Raw genomic sequence first — 17,408 nt, 5'->3', positions numbered from 1 at the left:
AAATCCTCTTTTTCACAGGTGCAAAGCTTTTTGCGGGGCTGGCTGTGCCGGAGAAAATGGAAGACAATTATTCAGGACTATATCCGGTCACCTCATGCTGACAGCATGCGGAAAAGAAACCAAGTGGTATTTAGCATGCTTGAGGCAGAAGCTGAATATGTCCAGCAACTGCACATCTTAGTCAATAACTTCCTCCGTCCCTTGAGGATGGCTGCCAGCTCAAAAAAGCCTCCTATTACACACGATGATGTCAGCAGCATCTTCCTAAATAGGTGAGTGTTCTTTTTGGAGGGAGAAGCTTTCAGCAAGGAGCTCCTGGTTTTTTTCCAATCAACAACTGCAGTAAAATGGTGGGCATTCAGAGTACTCTGCTGAAATTTCCTTTTTCACTATAGAGACACAAACAAAAAATAATAATAATAAAAGAGGTGGTTAAGCAGACTGATCATATAAAGAAGGTTACCAGTAAGAAGGAGTATTTAAGTTAACTAAGGAAACAAATTGTTTTAACATTCCCCCAATTAACTAACAAATTATTGAATATAAACAATTCATGTTGAATATAAACAATTAGAGATGATTCCTATCTATTCATGAATGTATAACATTATATCCTATGCATACTTAGAAATAACAAAATTGTGTGTATTTTTAAAATATTCCATAATCCAGGCTTTTCAATTCAAACTTACACTTCCCAAAGTTGTTATAAATTATCATTTCATAATACTACATTATCATGGTTCTCCTCCTACCTCCTATTTCCTCTCTGCCTCCTTCCATGACTACTATTCTTTCTCTCACTGCATACAAGGGTTACCCTAAGGTCTCCCCTCAATCCTCTTTTCTCTCTCCACACTCTCTCTTGGCGATTTCATACACTCTGATGGCTTCAATTGTTACCTTTATACAGATCGCTTTAAGAAGTGTATCTCCAGCCTAACCTTCAGTATCACATTTCCAACTATCTTGTTGTACATCACTACCTGAACACTCCAGCCTAAAACTAACCAACTCATCTTCTTCCCTTAATTTAACTCCTCTACTTTGTTTCAATCTATTTAATGGTAGTTGTCACCTTCTGCTTTGTATTATGCTTGTTCTATATATGACTTATGTCTCATACTAAATTATAACCATTCTGAGGACAGACTATGTCATTCATCTCTGTATACCTCACAGTGCCTACGACAATACTTTTTATGCATGACAGTTAATGAATATTTGCGTGAGGAAATGAACAAATCCATCCCAAGGCTACACATAGCATTTCAGCACAGTGGGATCTTATGATCTCTAGGGTTGTTGGTGTTGGTGCAAAGCAAAGGGAAATAGGAGAAAGGAGAAAAATATTCCTTTCATTCTGCTATGAATATGGTTATGTATAACAATAGCTTGGAATGATGTAATACTTTTCTTCCAACATACTTTCATAAAGTTCCATGAGTGATGGTGTGTGGTCTGAAAAGCAAATTTGGTGGAACACCTCACCAAGGGCAAAGCACTCATGTGGCCACCACAAAGTTCAACCCATTGCAAACAGGCAAAAGGCATGATGTAGGGCATTGCACCCTGTCAATATCAGAGCACATCCTGAGCTGACTAATGATTGTCATCCAAGTAGCTAGAATGCCTACAGCAACAGTGAAACACTGCTCTCCCCAGTAAAGGGGGATACTTTAGCACCAAGGAAAATCTGAGACTAGATCATGCGTTTATATCTCTACTGAGCTGGCTCCCTACTGTCCTGTTCCCACCAGCATGGGCCTAAAGAGGCTTCAGGAATATCAGTATAGTTCATGTATCAGCCTGGAGGATAAATTGATGAGGAATTAAAGGAAATGGGCATCCTTCATATTGTAATACAACAATGTAATGTAATTTGGTGCTACAAATGTTGATTAAGTGTATATTGTGTGCAGAAACTAGGAACAGAACTAAGTTTGAATGAGACATAGTTCCAAGGATGCTACTATCAAATAGGGGGAGGGAAGAATATGACATCAGCATAGACAACTAAAATACACATTACAAGATGAATGTTTCAGAGTGTTACAAAACAAAGTGCAATCTGAAGGGGAAGACCACAACTAACCAAGGAAATCAGGCAAAGAATTCTAGAGAAGAAATTGTTTGAATTGAACTTTAAAGAATGGATAGGAATTCCAATAAATAAAGAAGGTGAGGGGCAGCTAAGTGGCACAGTGAATAGAGCACCAGCACTAGAGTCAGGAGAATCTGAGTTCAAATTCAGCCTTGGACACTTGACACTCAGCCATGTGACCTTGGTCAAGTCACTTAACCCCAATTGCTCTGCCTTCTCCTCTCCAAAAAGTAGGGAAAAAAAAGAAGGTGGACAAGGATATCCCAGGTATAAGAATGAGCCTGACCAAAGGCTGGAAGACAGGAGAGAATAGAGCACATTTAACAAAGAGTTGTCTGGTTTGGTTGGAGCATTGAATGCATGGAGGGAAATCACAAGAGATAAGACTGGAAAAGTAGGGGGTACCAGGTTAGGAACGGCTATGAATGTCAGGCTGAGCTGAAACTTTACTTGGTAGTTGACTCTTTAGTTCCCTACTTTCATGTGACTTGTGCCTAAACCTGAATTGAGTAAGATTTTAAAATGTCTGGATGGTGAAAGGAGGAAAATGTAAAAGGCAGTTAAGTAGAGGGTGGGAAAGAAAAGGACTATGAAATTGGCAACCCCTTCATATGTTTTTTTTTCCCTTTAGAGTATTGCTCTGCCTGACCAAAAATGAAATACCTGTGATGCTCAGGCAGGACAAAGGGTAAACTAATTTTAAGTTGGTATATGGTAAATGGGCTAGCTTAGCCTTTATTCAGAGAATACTTCCTTTAGGAAATCCAGATGGATTTAAGAGCAATCTATTTCACTCTGTAATTTTCTTCTCAACCTGTTATTTAAAACTCTCATATACCTTTTGTCCAGTCTCAGAGACCTCCAGGAAAGGGGTTGGGTTTTTCTCACAAACTGTAGACCAGATTCAGTGAAAAAGTAAGAAGGTGTAATGTTCTGGGTCCAAATAGGTCAGGTTAGTAGTATTTCCTAAATGCTGCTATGTCATGGTTCAGTTCTCAAAGTGCTACTTGTCACTATGGGGAGTGGGAGGTGAAGGGGCAATCTGCAGAGAGGTATGAACTCCTTCCATAATGTTTGGAGCCCTGAGAGTGAGGAAATCAGAAAGATCAGGCCTGGAGGTTATACCACAACCCTGTTTTCTGTAGCTCCACACCCATGTTTCACTACTCTACCCTCCAACCAATACCTTCCACCTCATTAACACTTTCCTTCTACCATCATCATTCCATTTTCCTCCATAAATAACTTTTATTTATGACTTTCTAAACACCCAAATCATTTCTTGTAATAAAGAAATGTATAAGCAAAATCCAACTCACAAAGCAAATGCTTCTGAAAATATATGCAACATTCCTTATCCACCCCTTTAGCAAGAGTGGAGAGGCATGTTTCCTTTTCTTTTCTCTGGATCCAGGATGGGTTATTGCAGTTCATCTGAACTCAGCAGCATTTTAGTGTTGTTTTTGTTTATATTACACCAGTAATTGTGCATTCTCTTGCTTCACTCTGCATCTATATAAATATTCCTGTGATTATTTGAATTCCTTTCTTTTGTCATTTTTTACATGCAGTAATATTCCATTATATTTCTATATTTCATATTCAGTCACTTTCCACTCATTGGGTTTTGTTTGTAGTGTTTTTGTTTCCACAAAAAAGTGCTGCTATGAATATTGTTGTGTATTTTTGTTTACTAACCTCCTTGGGGCATATACCCAGTTTGGGATAGATGATTTAAATGGCATGAATAGTTTTGTGACTTCTCTTACATAATCCCAAAGTTGCTTTTATGCCAGAGATGCAAAGGAGGTTCAACATTAGGAAAACAATCATTATAGTTAACCATATACAAAACAAAAATCACACAATTATATCAACAGGGGATCCTTCATAAAAAAATGACATTCATTTATTTGAAAAACCCTAACAAGCAGAGGCATGGAATGACTATCATTTCATTTTGACAGTAGGCAGACAACACACACCACCTCCCTCATTCCTGAATCAGCCTCCATTTTTCCTATCTGTCTTGGAGCCTACTCAAATTGGGGTATCTATAGATCTCCCCTGTCCCAGACTAGAATACACATTAGACCACTCTAATTACAGCATCTAACAGGTCATCTCAAAAGTCCCTCATTTATCCTGGCATCTTTGGGATCTCTTGGGCAGGGTCCCAGAATTCTCCATGGTGCCATGAGAGAGTCGAGAAACCCAAGTTCTAGTCTAAAGTCTAGCACAAACTTGGCTATTTGATTTCTCTGGACCTCAAGCACCTCTTGTAAAATAAAGGGGTAAGACTAGATGATCACAAAGGTCACTTCCCATTCTGATGTTCATTCATTTGGACATAAGAGTCACAAGGAACCTGAAAAACCAACTAATTACTAAGACTCATTTTTGTCCCCATAGTTCAATTCCCCTCCCATTTTCCATACAAGATAACAGAACATGCTTTTCCTGCAGCACCAAGAAGTCTACCATGTTTGCTCATCTGTGAATAAGATGTAGTAACATTTCATAAATATATACACACACGTGTGTATATACATATGCATACATGTATGTATATATGTGCATATATACATACATATATGTGTGTGTTTACATCTATCCCACCCTAAAGACATTTAGAAATACCTCTGCCTCTGTCAAGGATGAATATGTTGTTAAGTATTTGGCCCAGTCCTAAGACAAAGAAGACTTACACTGTTGCCACACATGTATGATGACATTCTTTGTCTTGGTATGCCTAAAGAAACTAAGGGGCTGAGATGTATTGTGCCTAGCTGACATCATAGGCAGGTTCACAGTACCTTCAGGAATAGAACTTCTCATGGGAATCAAGGATTTTCCCAATATGATATTATTCCTGAAAGCTCCCTCTACCAGAATCAAAATTCCCAATCAGGATAAAATTCGACAAGCATTTTTTTAAGCAATTGGGGTTAAGTAACTTGCTCAAAGTTACACGGCCAGATGTTTCTGGGTGGGTGCTAAGTGTCTGAGCCCGGATTTGATCCCAGGTCATCCTGACTCTGTGGCCGGTGCTCTTATTCACTGCGCTACCTGGCTGCCTCACAACAAGCATTTATTAGGCACCCCTTATATGTCAGGCACAATGAATCAATGAATGAATGAATGAAACATCTATTAAGTTTTTGCTATGTGCAAAGCACTCTGTTGAGGACTGGGGATATATGAAAGGAGCTCTCAAGGAGCTTACACTCTAATGAGGCAGACAACCACATGGAAGGTTTTAGCTGCAAGTCAGGAGGAAAAGTCTCTTGGCCAATAAGGAAAGAGGAAAATTGGATATCAATGCTTCTTTTTTAATGTTATTTCTACTGATAAAATGATATCGTTTCTGATGTTGACTCATTTAACAGCCCAAGAATCTTTTTTCTGGATTTTCAATAAATGTGACTATAGCCCCTGAAGGAGCAATTTCCAGGCTTCCTCTCCATAGGATGGATGATGTCTGAGAGCACTGGACTGGAAGCATGGAGATTCCCAAGGCTCTTGGGTTCAGGGTCCTGGGCTGTCCCCATCAGGGTCTGAGGGGAGATGGTGATCATGTTGGTGGTCATCTCTCCTTCAGGTTGCCTTGCTACCCCAGATAGGCTGACTTACCTGTCCTGTGGTAGTTGATTGGTAGCTGGTGGAAAGGGCTGGCCCTTTCTCCACAGGAGTTGTTTCACCAGTTGGTGGCTGTGAGGACTGAGCTACAAGCAGGACTGGTCGTTGTGGGTCAGGGGGTGCTACCACTCCCAAGGCTCCTGTGCCAATATGCCTTTTGGTGGCAGCACCACATGCAAGGCATATAAAGTCAAAAATGAAACAGTCTCTGCCCTCAAGCATCTTCCATGTAGGGACATCAAGGGACAGGGGGAAGAAAACACACAGGTAAGTAATTATAAGCTCAGTATAAAGTAAATGCAAAGGAATTTTGGAGTAGAAGGTCGGAGAGCAGTCATGACTGGTGCAAACAGGAAAGGCCTTGTGTGAGAAGTAACGCATGAGCTGAGCCTCTCAGGGTTCCAGGGATTCTAAGAGGTAGAGGTGATAAAGGAGCACATTCTAGGCATGGGGAACAATCTGCCCAAAGCCAAGGAGGAGAAAAAGAAAATGTCATATACAGGGATCAGCAAATATGACTGGAGCAGAGGAGTGTGATATGAGTAGGAAGTCATGTAAAATAAGTCTAGAAAGCTATGCTGGAGCCAGGTTGTGAAGGGTTTAAAATGTCAGACAAAGGAGCATATATTTTATCCTAAAGACAATAGAGAGCCATGGAAGTTTCTTGAGGAGAGGAATGACACTTTTTGGAAAACTCTAATTTTGAGTTTTTCTTAACCACATTGAGATTATTTTTCATTCTTTGCATCTTCCCACCTATTTGCAGAATGCCCCCCTCCCCAAAATCTGGTCCCTCCAAAACCCATAGCCTCACAGACAACCAGTCCTGCAAGAGGTCCCCAAATGTCCCCTACATGGGGCTACCTGTTCCTACCCTAGCCATGATAAGGGCCACCCCACCCTCCCACCCAGCAGGGGAAAGGATTCAGACCACAAAATCTAAGGAGACTGTTAAATCCCCTGCTCCTGGCTGCTTTCCTTTAGTTACTTCTCCTTTCATCCAGAGAGTGCTGTTTCTGTTGCTATGGTTACAGATCTCCTCTCTAATACTGAAGTTGCCAGGCCTGGCTTTAATTTATGGACAAACAGACTTCCTACAGGGCATTGCAGGCTAATGGAGAGAACCCTGGACTAGGAATTAGCAGAAGTGATTTCTATTTCTAGACCTGCTACCTATTTGCTACATGACCTTCCTTGGTTTAAAGAGTTAAACTTTCTGGGTCTGTTTCCCCATCTCTAGAATGGGAATAAGAATTCCTATTCCTGTGCCTACATGAGCTTTCAGAAGATGAATGTTGCAATGTCTATAAACTCTTTGATTGCTGCAGGAAAAGATATTAACCTAATTTGATGCTATTGGCCTCATTGAATGGAATCTGGCTTTCATGATCACCTGCCCAGAGCTTCTAGACTCATTAGACCAACTTACAAAATGTAGAAGGTAAACTAAAGCAAACTATAAGGGAGGTTCAAAAACCAATGAAAGCACAAAATTACCCTTTACTTCCTTCTCTTCATACCACCACTTGGAACTAAGAACATGAAATTGCACCCTAACTAATGAATAGAAATGTTTTGTTTCTCTCAGTGTGTGAAATCAGAGGTATGTTTATCACTTCAGTAATCGGGCCATGGGCCAACTTACAAATATTGATCATACCTTCTATTCCTTAAGAAAACAAATCATAAGGAGCCTTGGTGGCATCTACAGATGGACCTGTGACGCAATCAAAGAAAAAAGGATTGTACCGTAGGCCTTAAAGGAATAGTTAGGATGTTCCCCTAGTAATCAATTGGAGTACATTGGCTTAGGAAGTCAAACCCTGGGTCTTTGTGATGGAATATGTTGAGGGCAGAGTTTGAGTGTGCAATGGTAGTATTAAGCCTAAAGTGATTAATGGTATGTCAGAGGGTGAGAGAGAATGTGGTCTGCTATTTGTGAGTAGTATTATGTTCAGGGGTAGATTCCTGGACAATTTGAAGGGGTATTGGGATGTAACCTCTGAAAGTTTGGGGGGTGAAGATCATCGGAATATTGGAATCATCCTTAGAGAAGACCAGAATTTGTGGGAAAATGGAGAGAATAGTGTATGAAGGCAGCTTGTGAAGGCAGGGACTCCCAGCCTTTGTATCCAGGAGACAAGATGGAACCCACACTGAATCCTCACCCCTCCCCACAGAGCAATAGCAGGTGTCTTGGGACAATAATGAAAGAGTTCTGACAGATGGTACATCTGAGTGGCATACTTCTGATCTCCCAGTAGTCTCCACGTGGGAAAAGAGGTCACCCTTTGTGGGCCAGTGTTGGAGGGAGGGTGCAAGTGAACCTAGAGTCAGAGCACTAGAAAGTGGATAAGAGCTGCAAATTGCTCAAGGCAGAGTTGCATTGATCCTTACCAAGAAAGCAGTTGTGCCAATGTGTACATGGAACTGTCTAGGGAGAAACTTCCTGGGGTGGGGCTTTTTGAGGGTCTGGGATGCTCTATGGGAAAGGCAAGTTTAAAAGTGAGATGAAGGCAGAACTGAGTGGTCAGCCACTGCTTTTTCTTCCCTTTGCCTTTGAAAAGCTGTGAACAGACACATAGGCCCCCAGCTGTTCTCTCAATTGCCCACAAAACTAGTCCATGCCCATCTCAAAAGTTGCCAGGTGTGTTGTCCTTGATGGCTTTTTGGAAGCTGTCTTCATGAGACTGTGCTACACAACAGATGTCAGTCAGGTATCCTCTACACCGGATGATAGACTGCTGGGATTTGGCTTCAAAAGGTAATATTTAACTGACTATTCCTATTGGGGGTGTAAAATGCCACTTTCATATTCTCACTCCAAGTTCAGTCTAAAATAACCGTGTTCAGAAACCTTTGCCTCTCCTCTCTGCCAGAGTTATTTCATACAGACACATAGATGTTCAAAGTGGAAGAGAGCTTCAGAAGGCCAGCTAGCCCAACCCATGCTGGAGCAAGAATTCTCTCTACCTCGAAGGCAGTCATTGAATTTCCGCATGAAAGACATTGAATGCTAGCAAACCTATTTTCTCAATTCCAGTTTTGGAGAGTTGTCATCATCCACAAGTTTCATCCTTGTTGTTGTTCAGGCTTTTTCAGTAGTGTCCAACTCTTCGTGATCCCACTTGGGATTTTCTTGGCAAAGATACCGGAGTGGTTTTCCATTTCCTTCTCCATCTCATTTCACAGATAAGGAAACTGAGGCACACATGGTTAAGGGACTTTGCCAGGGTCACATAGGTAGTATGTGTCTGAAGCCAAATTTGAACTCAGAAAGATGAGTCTTCCTGACTCCAGGCCCAATATTCTATCTACTACACCACCAGACAGTTCATTCTATCCCTTATATCAAGCTTAAACTACCTTTCTATAACTTTCTCCCTACTGCCCTCCATTCTTTCCTTCTTGGACCCAAATCTAATCCTTTGTCTAAGTGACAGGCCTTCAGATATTGAAAGACAGCTATCATGTAAGCCCAAAGTCTATCATGTAAGCAGTGTCGAGCCTGGAATCAGGAAGGCTCATCTTCCTGAGTTCAAATCTTAGCTTTCTTCTCCATCTACAAATTTGACACACATTTTCATCTATGGCTTCATTGAAGTCTGATAAAAAATATTAAATAATTCAGGACCAAGAACCTACATAGAGCACAACACTAGAGACCTTTTAATTTTGACATGGAACCATTTGGGTTATCTTCTGGCCTACATTTTTCCATGTTATTCATAAGCATAACATGAGAGACTGTGTCAAATGCTTAGTTAAAATCTAAGCAAACTATATTTAAGCATTCCCTTGATCTAACAGTCTGGTGCCTGTATCTTGAGAAAGTCATACTTACACTATGACATCTTTGTGTCCTTTTCAATCCTTCACTGCTCATTAACCTTTCTTTAAATAATACATTCTAGGGACAACCAGATGGCAAAGTGAATAGAGCACCAACCTTGGAGTCAGGAGGACCTGAGTTCAAATCCAACCTCAGACACTTAACACTTTCTAGCTGTGTGACCTTGGGCAAGGCACTTAACCCCAGCTACCTTCCCCTGTCAAAATAAATAAATAGTGCATTCTAGAATTTCACAACAAATTGAAATCAAACTTACTGAGATATAATTTGTGAACTCCACTCTCCTTCCAAGATGGAGTGCTGAACCTCCAGTCAAAACCTAAGTTCAACTCTGGCCTCAGACACGTAGTAGCTGTGTGACCCTGGGCAAGTCATTTAACCCCTATCTGCCTCAATCTTCTTATCTGTAAAATTAGTATAATAATAATACCTACTTCTGAGGGTTGTTGTGAGGATAAAATGTAAAGTGCTTTGCAAATATTAAATAAATGCTAGCTATTATTATCATTTTTTCAAAAGAGAACATCCTCAAGGAGCATACATTCTAAAGGGGGAGACAATAAACACGTGTGTGTGTGTATATACACAGGCAGACATATATACAAATACACATAATATATAATGTATATACATACTACATACACATATATTGTTTCCCCCATTAGAATGTCTGTCTCTTTCCCTAAATGTGTGTATGTACATATACATAGATGTAGATGTAGATGTAGATATAGATGTCAACACATGCAATACAAATGCAGGGTAGATGGCAGGTAGCCTTGGCAAGAAAGGTACTAACAGCTAGGGAGTTAAGGAGTGGCCTCAAGCAGGAGGGAGTGTAATCCAAGTCTGAAGAAAGCCAGGAATCCTTTCAAATATCACTGAAAGTGACTCAGCAAATATACCTAGCAATTCTTTCAATTCCCAGGATAGAGTTTATCAGAGCCTGGTAACCTAAACTCATCAAGGTACTCTCTTACTACCTTCCTATCTACTTTGTGTTTCAATTTCCTATTAGCCATTTTTGTTCTATTCTTTCCAATCTAGAGATGGTTCTACTTGGCAGGAAAAAGAAAAACAGAAGCAAATTTCTGCAATCAAAACTCAACTAAGACCTAGGCTAATTGAACTCTAAATCACAAAAAAGCTTACATTAGCTGTGTAAAAATGGCCCCCACTAATCACCTTGAAATCTAAAAAGCGAATTGTGATCAATCTTTAATTATAGTGATAGCTAATATATTGGACAGTAGAATTAGAGTCCAAAAACCTATGAACAGCCTGGAAAGCAGTTTAATAGTGATAAATTCTTGCCCTTAGGTTTAAAAATTCAATTATACAAATGAATAATAGAAGAGATTTTATTTAAATAGCTATTCATATCCTTTAAAAGATCTAGGTAGTTAATTTGGTAGTAAACTCAATACATTTCAGTAGTACAATGTAGCTGCCCCAAAATACTGTGTAGTAGACTTAAGCTTTGTTAGCAAGGTAGAGTATCCAGAAAATATGATACAATAACCCTTCTCTACTTCACATTGGTCAGACTTCTTCTGGAGAGTTGTATTCTGTTGTAGGCATTGTATTTTGAAAGGAATATTGACAGACTAGATCATGGCCAAGATAGTAAGGGTATTGGAAACCAATTTTTTTTCTTGTAAACTCCTAAGAACAGAACCAGGACCAATTAGTGAAAATTATGAGAATGGATATTGCAGTTAGAACTTTCTAACAACCTGAACTGCCCCAAAATGAAATAGACTACTTAGTGAAGTTATGAAGACCCCACCATTGGAAAAGTTAAGCAGAGGGTAGATAATATTGGATTAACTATAATAAAAGCCTGGAAAGCCTTATATGAATGGATGCAAAGTGAAATGAGCAGAAGCAGAAGATGATACATACATCAGCAACATTGTGCAATGATCAACTACCGTGTTTCCCCGATAATAAGACCTATCCCGAAAATAAGCCCTCCCCCTACTGTGTAAGATTCCTCTAAAATAAGCCCTCCCCAAAAAATAAGCCCTATTGAGATTGCTACTGTAGTGAAGGTGATCCCCTGCGCTACATGCTACATTACGGTACCCTCTGTATTCACCGTCCCCCCCCAGGTGAAACGCACGCCGCGCTCCGAGCTACATCCAATCAGAGCTGCAGCAGTGAGAGCGTCATCCTGTTCTTCCCCAGTGATTTGCTTATTGAATAAAGTTACATTTTTTTGTGCACATTTACCTGTTTATTAAAATTGCTGTCAATGTTCATTAAAATAAGCCCTCCCCTGAAAATAAGCCCTCTGGTGTTTTTCTGTCCAAAAAAATAATAAGACAGTGTCTTATTATCGGGGAAACACAGTATGAACGACACCTCTTCTCAGTAATACAATGAGCTAAGACAATTTGAAAGGATTCATGAGGAAAAATGCTATCCAGATCCAGAGAAAGAACTGATGGAATCTAAGTGTAGATTCAATATTTTCACTTTCTTTGGGGTGTTTTTTTTGGTTCTTTTCTTTTGGCCTATTTTTTCTTTCACAATATGACTAATGTGAAAATATGGTCTACATGATTGCGCATACATAACCTATACCAAATTAGGCATGGGGTGATGAGGGAAAGAAGGAGATAATTTGAAACTCAAAAAAATTTTAATGAATATTAAAAATTGTCTTTACATGTAACTGGAAAAGGTTCCTACGTGTAGTAGAAGATTAAACTATAAAACTCCCAAAGTTCCATCTAACTCTACAACTCACTTCTCTGATTTTATTTAAATTAATTTAAATCACTAGTGGAAAAAAATTCCATTTCATAATTTTAATTTTAAAAAAGTATGGTCGTCTGGCATAGTATAGAAGACAGTCTTTGAGTCAGTATGACCTGGGTTCAAGTCTTTATCTTGGACATATAATGGCAGAATATTTTGAGATAGTAGAACCTGCTGGAGTTTGAATCCCACTGGCAACTCCTTTGAGAATCAGGGTAACTTCCAAGCCATGATGTGCTATCAGAGTAAGACCTTCAGGAAGTTTTAACATTGTGGAAATTACAACTATCTCCAGCTTCATAAGTTCATAGCATCATAATATTTAGCCCCAAAAGGGACCTTAGAGAACACATTATCCAGAGGTGTCAAACACTTAGCGCAGAACACTCCTGAGGGCTGTAAGAACTAAGATTAAAATGTAATTGGGAAATATTTAACAAAATAAATAAGATTTAAGTGATCTATGAATATAATTAGTATGTGATTTTCTAAGTCAATATGCGGCCAGCAGGAATTACAGTTTGGTGACAACCATTTCTATTTGAGCTTGACACCACTGATCTAATCCAACCCCCACTTTACAGATGAGAAAACTGAATTCCACAGAGATGAGTGATTTTCTCACAATCATAGGCTCCTAATCTTTTTTTCTAAATGTATTTTACCACAAATAAAAGTTAATTTAAATTTCCCAAATTTGGCAACTTTTCAAATGCTTGCCTTTTTTGTTAAGTATATCAATTCCTCTTTCTCTTCTTCCTCCCCCCCCAAAAAAAACCTCCTATCTTCTCATTCTTAGAGGATCACCAAAGAAACTGGATTCTGGCAGGAGTGTGGTGAACCTAGACTATTTGGACAAACAGGGCAAATCACTCATGAGCAAAACCAGCATGAAAATTGCATGGACTTTAGAAATCCTCAGCAGTGTCCCATGGCCATGTGTTCTGGGCTGCACCAATGATCACAGGGATCAGTTTAATAACTTGTTTGACCTTAGATAAGCAGCTTAACCTCTAAATTTCACTATTTCCATCTGCAAAATAGAAATAAAAATATATGCTCTACCTATCTCAGAACAATAAGATGAGAAGATGGAATTAAATGTATTTCTAAAGGAGAAATGCTATGTATATAAAAGAGAGGCAATGGAAGGAAAACAAGATGATGAGTCAGGAGATCTGGGAGAAAAGAGCTTCAAGGACATGGTCAATGGCACCATATTTTGGAAGGACTTCTCTCCCTGTTTCCTTTAGCAATTAATTCTTGATTCTGACACTTACTAGTTCTGTGATCTTATGCAAGTCACATCATTTCTCTAGACCTCAGCTAGCTTATCTGTGGAATGCAGGGTTGTGGACTAACAGACCTCTCACGAGGGACCCATCTATCATTGTCATACTATAAAGTGTAATTACTAATAGTGTGACCAACAATAACTTTCCAAAGTAAACTCATATGGAGTGGGCTCTAGTGATCATTGGAGAAGAAATGCAAAATGCAACCTCCTCCCTACAAATGATAATTATTAAAGAGGGGAATTAGAGACTCTGATGATGTCTCTAAGGTCAACAGCAAAAAGTAGTAAAAGACAACCACCTGCTCGCAGCAGAGGATGCAAAAGAGTATTTCTTGTGTTCTAGTCCTTTCTATAACAAGGGTGAATTTAAAGCCCCAGAGGCCTACAGCTCTTAATAAAAATAACAGCATGCTATTAAGTAAAAATGTGTTAGCTAATTACTAGTACCCTGACACAAGCCACAGTAGTCATATGGGCATTCAGAATTAAGTAGGCTGACAAGTCTTATTAAAAACAAATTGCTAAGATGGTCCACAGGCGAAGGCCAAGCAAAATAATTGAATACCAAATTGTTTCTTTTTCTAGCTATAAATAGAAGAACGATTTGAATTTTTGTTTCATTTTGCCCTAAGGATCAAAGAAGGAGACCACCTTGCTGCCAGCATTCCTCCTTCCCAGTGCCTATGACTATAAGAGTTAAATAGCACTAGCCTTGGAATCAACAGACCTGGGTTCAAGTCCTTGATTCTGTCACTTTCTAACTGTGGCCTTGAAAAAAAATTTCTGAGGCTCAGTTTTAATATCTGTGTGTCCTGGGCTATTGCCAGTGGTCCTGACTTTTGACTTGCCTCTAGTCTTTGATGACTCTGGAGGAGAGAGTGAGGCTAATGACTTTATTCAACTCTGTCTCACTTAAATCCAATTCACGTGCAAGTCAAGACATCACCAGTGATGTCATTGGTCCTCTTCGAAAATGAAGGATGAACAACAAAACAAGACAAGCAACAACAAGATGAGAATAACGCTTATATTAGTGTTCTTAGTTAGACACCTAGTTCACAGTATTGTTATAAAGAAAATGTGTTGTAATTTGCAAATTATTGCATAAATATTATTAAGCTACAGATCTGAATTAGTATTCAAAATAACATTGAGAGTCAATCATGGATAGAGTACTGGGCTTAGAATCAGAAAGATCTGGGTTCAAATTATGTTGAAGAAATTTACAAGCTGTGTAACCTTAGGCAAGTTATTTAACCTCTCATGCCCTCAGTTTCCTCATCTGTAAAATGAGGAAGCTAGATGACATTTAAGGACTCTTGAGCTCTGCATCTATGATCCTATCAGAAAGGCTAAATCAGGCAGTCAAGCAGCAAGCATTTACTAAGGGCTGTGTCAAGCACAGGAAAATCAAATAGAAGCAAAAATAAAGACAGTCCCTGCCCTCAAGAAGCTTACATTCTAACAGGAGAAGACAACACATAAAAAGGAAGCTGAAATGTGGGGGAGGGACTTTAGTCTTTATAGAGATCTCTTGGCTAAATTTGAATAACCAAACAAGACTAGTCTAGGACCCTTCCCCAAAACGGAGGTTCCAGGAAAAACTCACAAATAGGGGAAGGGGTCTACAGGAACAGAGTCAGGAAGCAGCTGAGGTATGATGGTTAAGTCTGGACTGTTGGGGGCAGCTTGGTATAGGGCTCTTCTCTAAAATGGAGATTCTGAGAACTCACCAGTGGGAGAAGGAGCCTCTACGTACAGAGTCAGGAGGCAGGTGAGCCATGGTGACTAAGTGCAAATAAAATGTAACATTATTAATAGGTGATACCTATATAAAAATAGGGAGTTTGCAGTTTATCACTTAATGCTTATGGGTTGATTGACTCTGTGATAGGGTAGTTTATGTATTATCCCTATTATGTAATTATTATATAAATATGAACTATTATCTTCATAACAATGTATTTTAATGTTTTTTATCTGAACCTGTGATTTCATTAGTGTGAGGAAAATTCTGGTATGAAAAGTCTCTTCACCAATATAAATTAGCAGCTCATGTATAACATAATCTTAGAGAGTTGCCTGAGAAACTGGAAGGTTGTCGGTTACCCAATACCGGTCAACTCATTTTGTGTTATAGGCAGGAATTGAAGCCAGTCCTTCCTAATTCCAAAACTCCCTCTCAGTTCACTATGCCATACTACCTCTCAACAATGTAAATAATTAATATCAATAATGGCTTTCAATAATATTAATAATTAATATCAATAAGTATCAATAATACTGATTCACATTTATATGAGTAGATGACCATATGAACAACAAAGACTGTGCTTCTCTCCCTCTCCCAGCCCCACCAATCTCTTGCCATTTACCAAACTGAAAAAGATTTGAGTCTGGGCTTGTGTAGCAGCAAGCTCCCCAAGCATCCTCAGGGTCGCTTCCACCACAGGTTCTTGGATCTGCTTTGATAAAGGAAAGCAACTCAAAATGGGTTAACAAGCTTACTTTAATCAGTCAGACATATATCGTTTACCTTGTTCAGGGGAAAAGGTCAGCACCCTGAACTTCAAAGTATACAGGCAGAATTATCAAGACAGAAACAGATCAAGTAGACAGATTTCCAAACTGTCCAACCACTACATCCATACCCAGTCAACATCTGGGTTTCCACATCTGGGTTTTTCAAAGCCAGGGGGGCCCTGGACAACAGCTTCCCAGAATACAGATCAAATCACAGAACACTTCTCAAAGTGAGCCCCCAAAACAAAGCTACACATCAGGGCTTATATAGCCTTCTCCTGGCTCAGAGAATGTAACAACCTTATTGACTCACTGGCCAATCAAGAAGTATCCACTGAAAAACAAGCCTCCCACCCCAGGCTTCAGGCGCACTCCAGCCTAGGGGCAGGGAAGATCTTCCAAATTTGCATTCCCATTACAGCTTGGTATAATAATAACAATAATAATTCCTAAAATCTTATAGTAGAATAGAATCAGGTCTGGTCAAGAATTCATTCTTCTAGTATACTTGAGAAGACTTAATTCTTTACTGAAAAATATGCATCTATGTATCTGTAGGTCCTAAGGTCAAAGATCAGCCTAGAGGACTTTAATTACAATGCATTAGAATAAGGTCCTAACTGGTTTCTGGGTATCTTTTTCTAGTCCTGAACAGTTACCTAACTGATATACTAAAGCCCAGGTCTTTCATATAGCAGGAATGTAACTCCTCCATTCAAGAAGTTTCCATGGCTCCCTATTACTTCTATGAAAAGATTCAAACTCCTCACTGGCATTTAAAGTCCTTTATAATCTGACTATTCTCCATCTTTCCTGGCTATTCCCTCTCACACACCCTACCCTTCAGCCAAACCAACCTACTTATTCTCCCCAGAACACGACAAGCTATCTCTTGCCTCTGTGTCTTTGTACAGGCTGTCCTGTTGCCTGTGCTGAGAATGTTCTCCCTCTGCCACTTGGAATCCCTAAATCCCTTTGATACTCAACTTAAGTACTATCTCCTTCAAGAAACCTTTTCTGGTTACTCCACTTCCTAATGCCTTGCTCCTAAATAACTTCAGACCCTATATTTACTTATCTGTGGACATGTGATATTCCCCCCAGTAGAACATAAGCTTCCGATAGGCAGAGGCTCTTTTGATTTGGTCTTTGTATCTCCAACCTACAGAATAGTGCCCAGCACATAGTGGATTATAAATGCTTGTTGACTGATTGATTGATTGAAA

At 39.5% G+C, this 17,408-nt stretch overlaps 1 protein-coding gene and 1 long non-coding RNA gene across 2 annotated transcripts in view; one reads left to right on the top strand and one right to left on the bottom strand.

Moving 5' to 3' along the window:
• The window catches only part of RASGRF1 (Ras protein specific guanine nucleotide releasing factor 1), a 220,297-nt gene that overhangs the window by 100,828 nt on the left and 102,061 nt on the right, over positions 1 to 17,408 (top strand). The window contains exon 5 of the mRNA XM_069098666.1: positions 19 to 272. Within this exon, the coding sequence (XP_068954767.1) occupies positions 19 to 272 (254 nt within the window). The remainder of the gene's footprint in view (positions 1 to 18; positions 273 to 17,408) is intronic.
• LOC138169312 (uncharacterized) overlaps positions 227 to 17,408 on the bottom strand; it is a 62,060-nt gene continuing 44,878 nt past the window's right edge. Inside the window, exon 3 of the long non-coding RNA XR_011170323.1 lies at positions 227 to 389. This is a non-coding gene — a long non-coding RNA (uncharacterized lncRNA). The remainder of the gene's footprint in view (positions 390 to 17,408) is intronic.

The sequence above is a fragment of the Petaurus breviceps genome, unplaced genomic scaffold, assembly GCF_028583685.1.
Source record: "Petaurus breviceps papuanus isolate PSGF00001 unplaced genomic scaffold, PetGlider_PUasm1.0 37, whole genome shotgun sequence".
In the NCBI taxonomy this organism is placed as follows: domain Eukaryota; kingdom Metazoa; phylum Chordata; class Mammalia; order Diprotodontia; family Petauridae; genus Petaurus; species Petaurus breviceps.
Note: the sequence above shows the minus strand (reverse complement) of the source record. Positions and strands in the feature narration are given on the sequence as shown.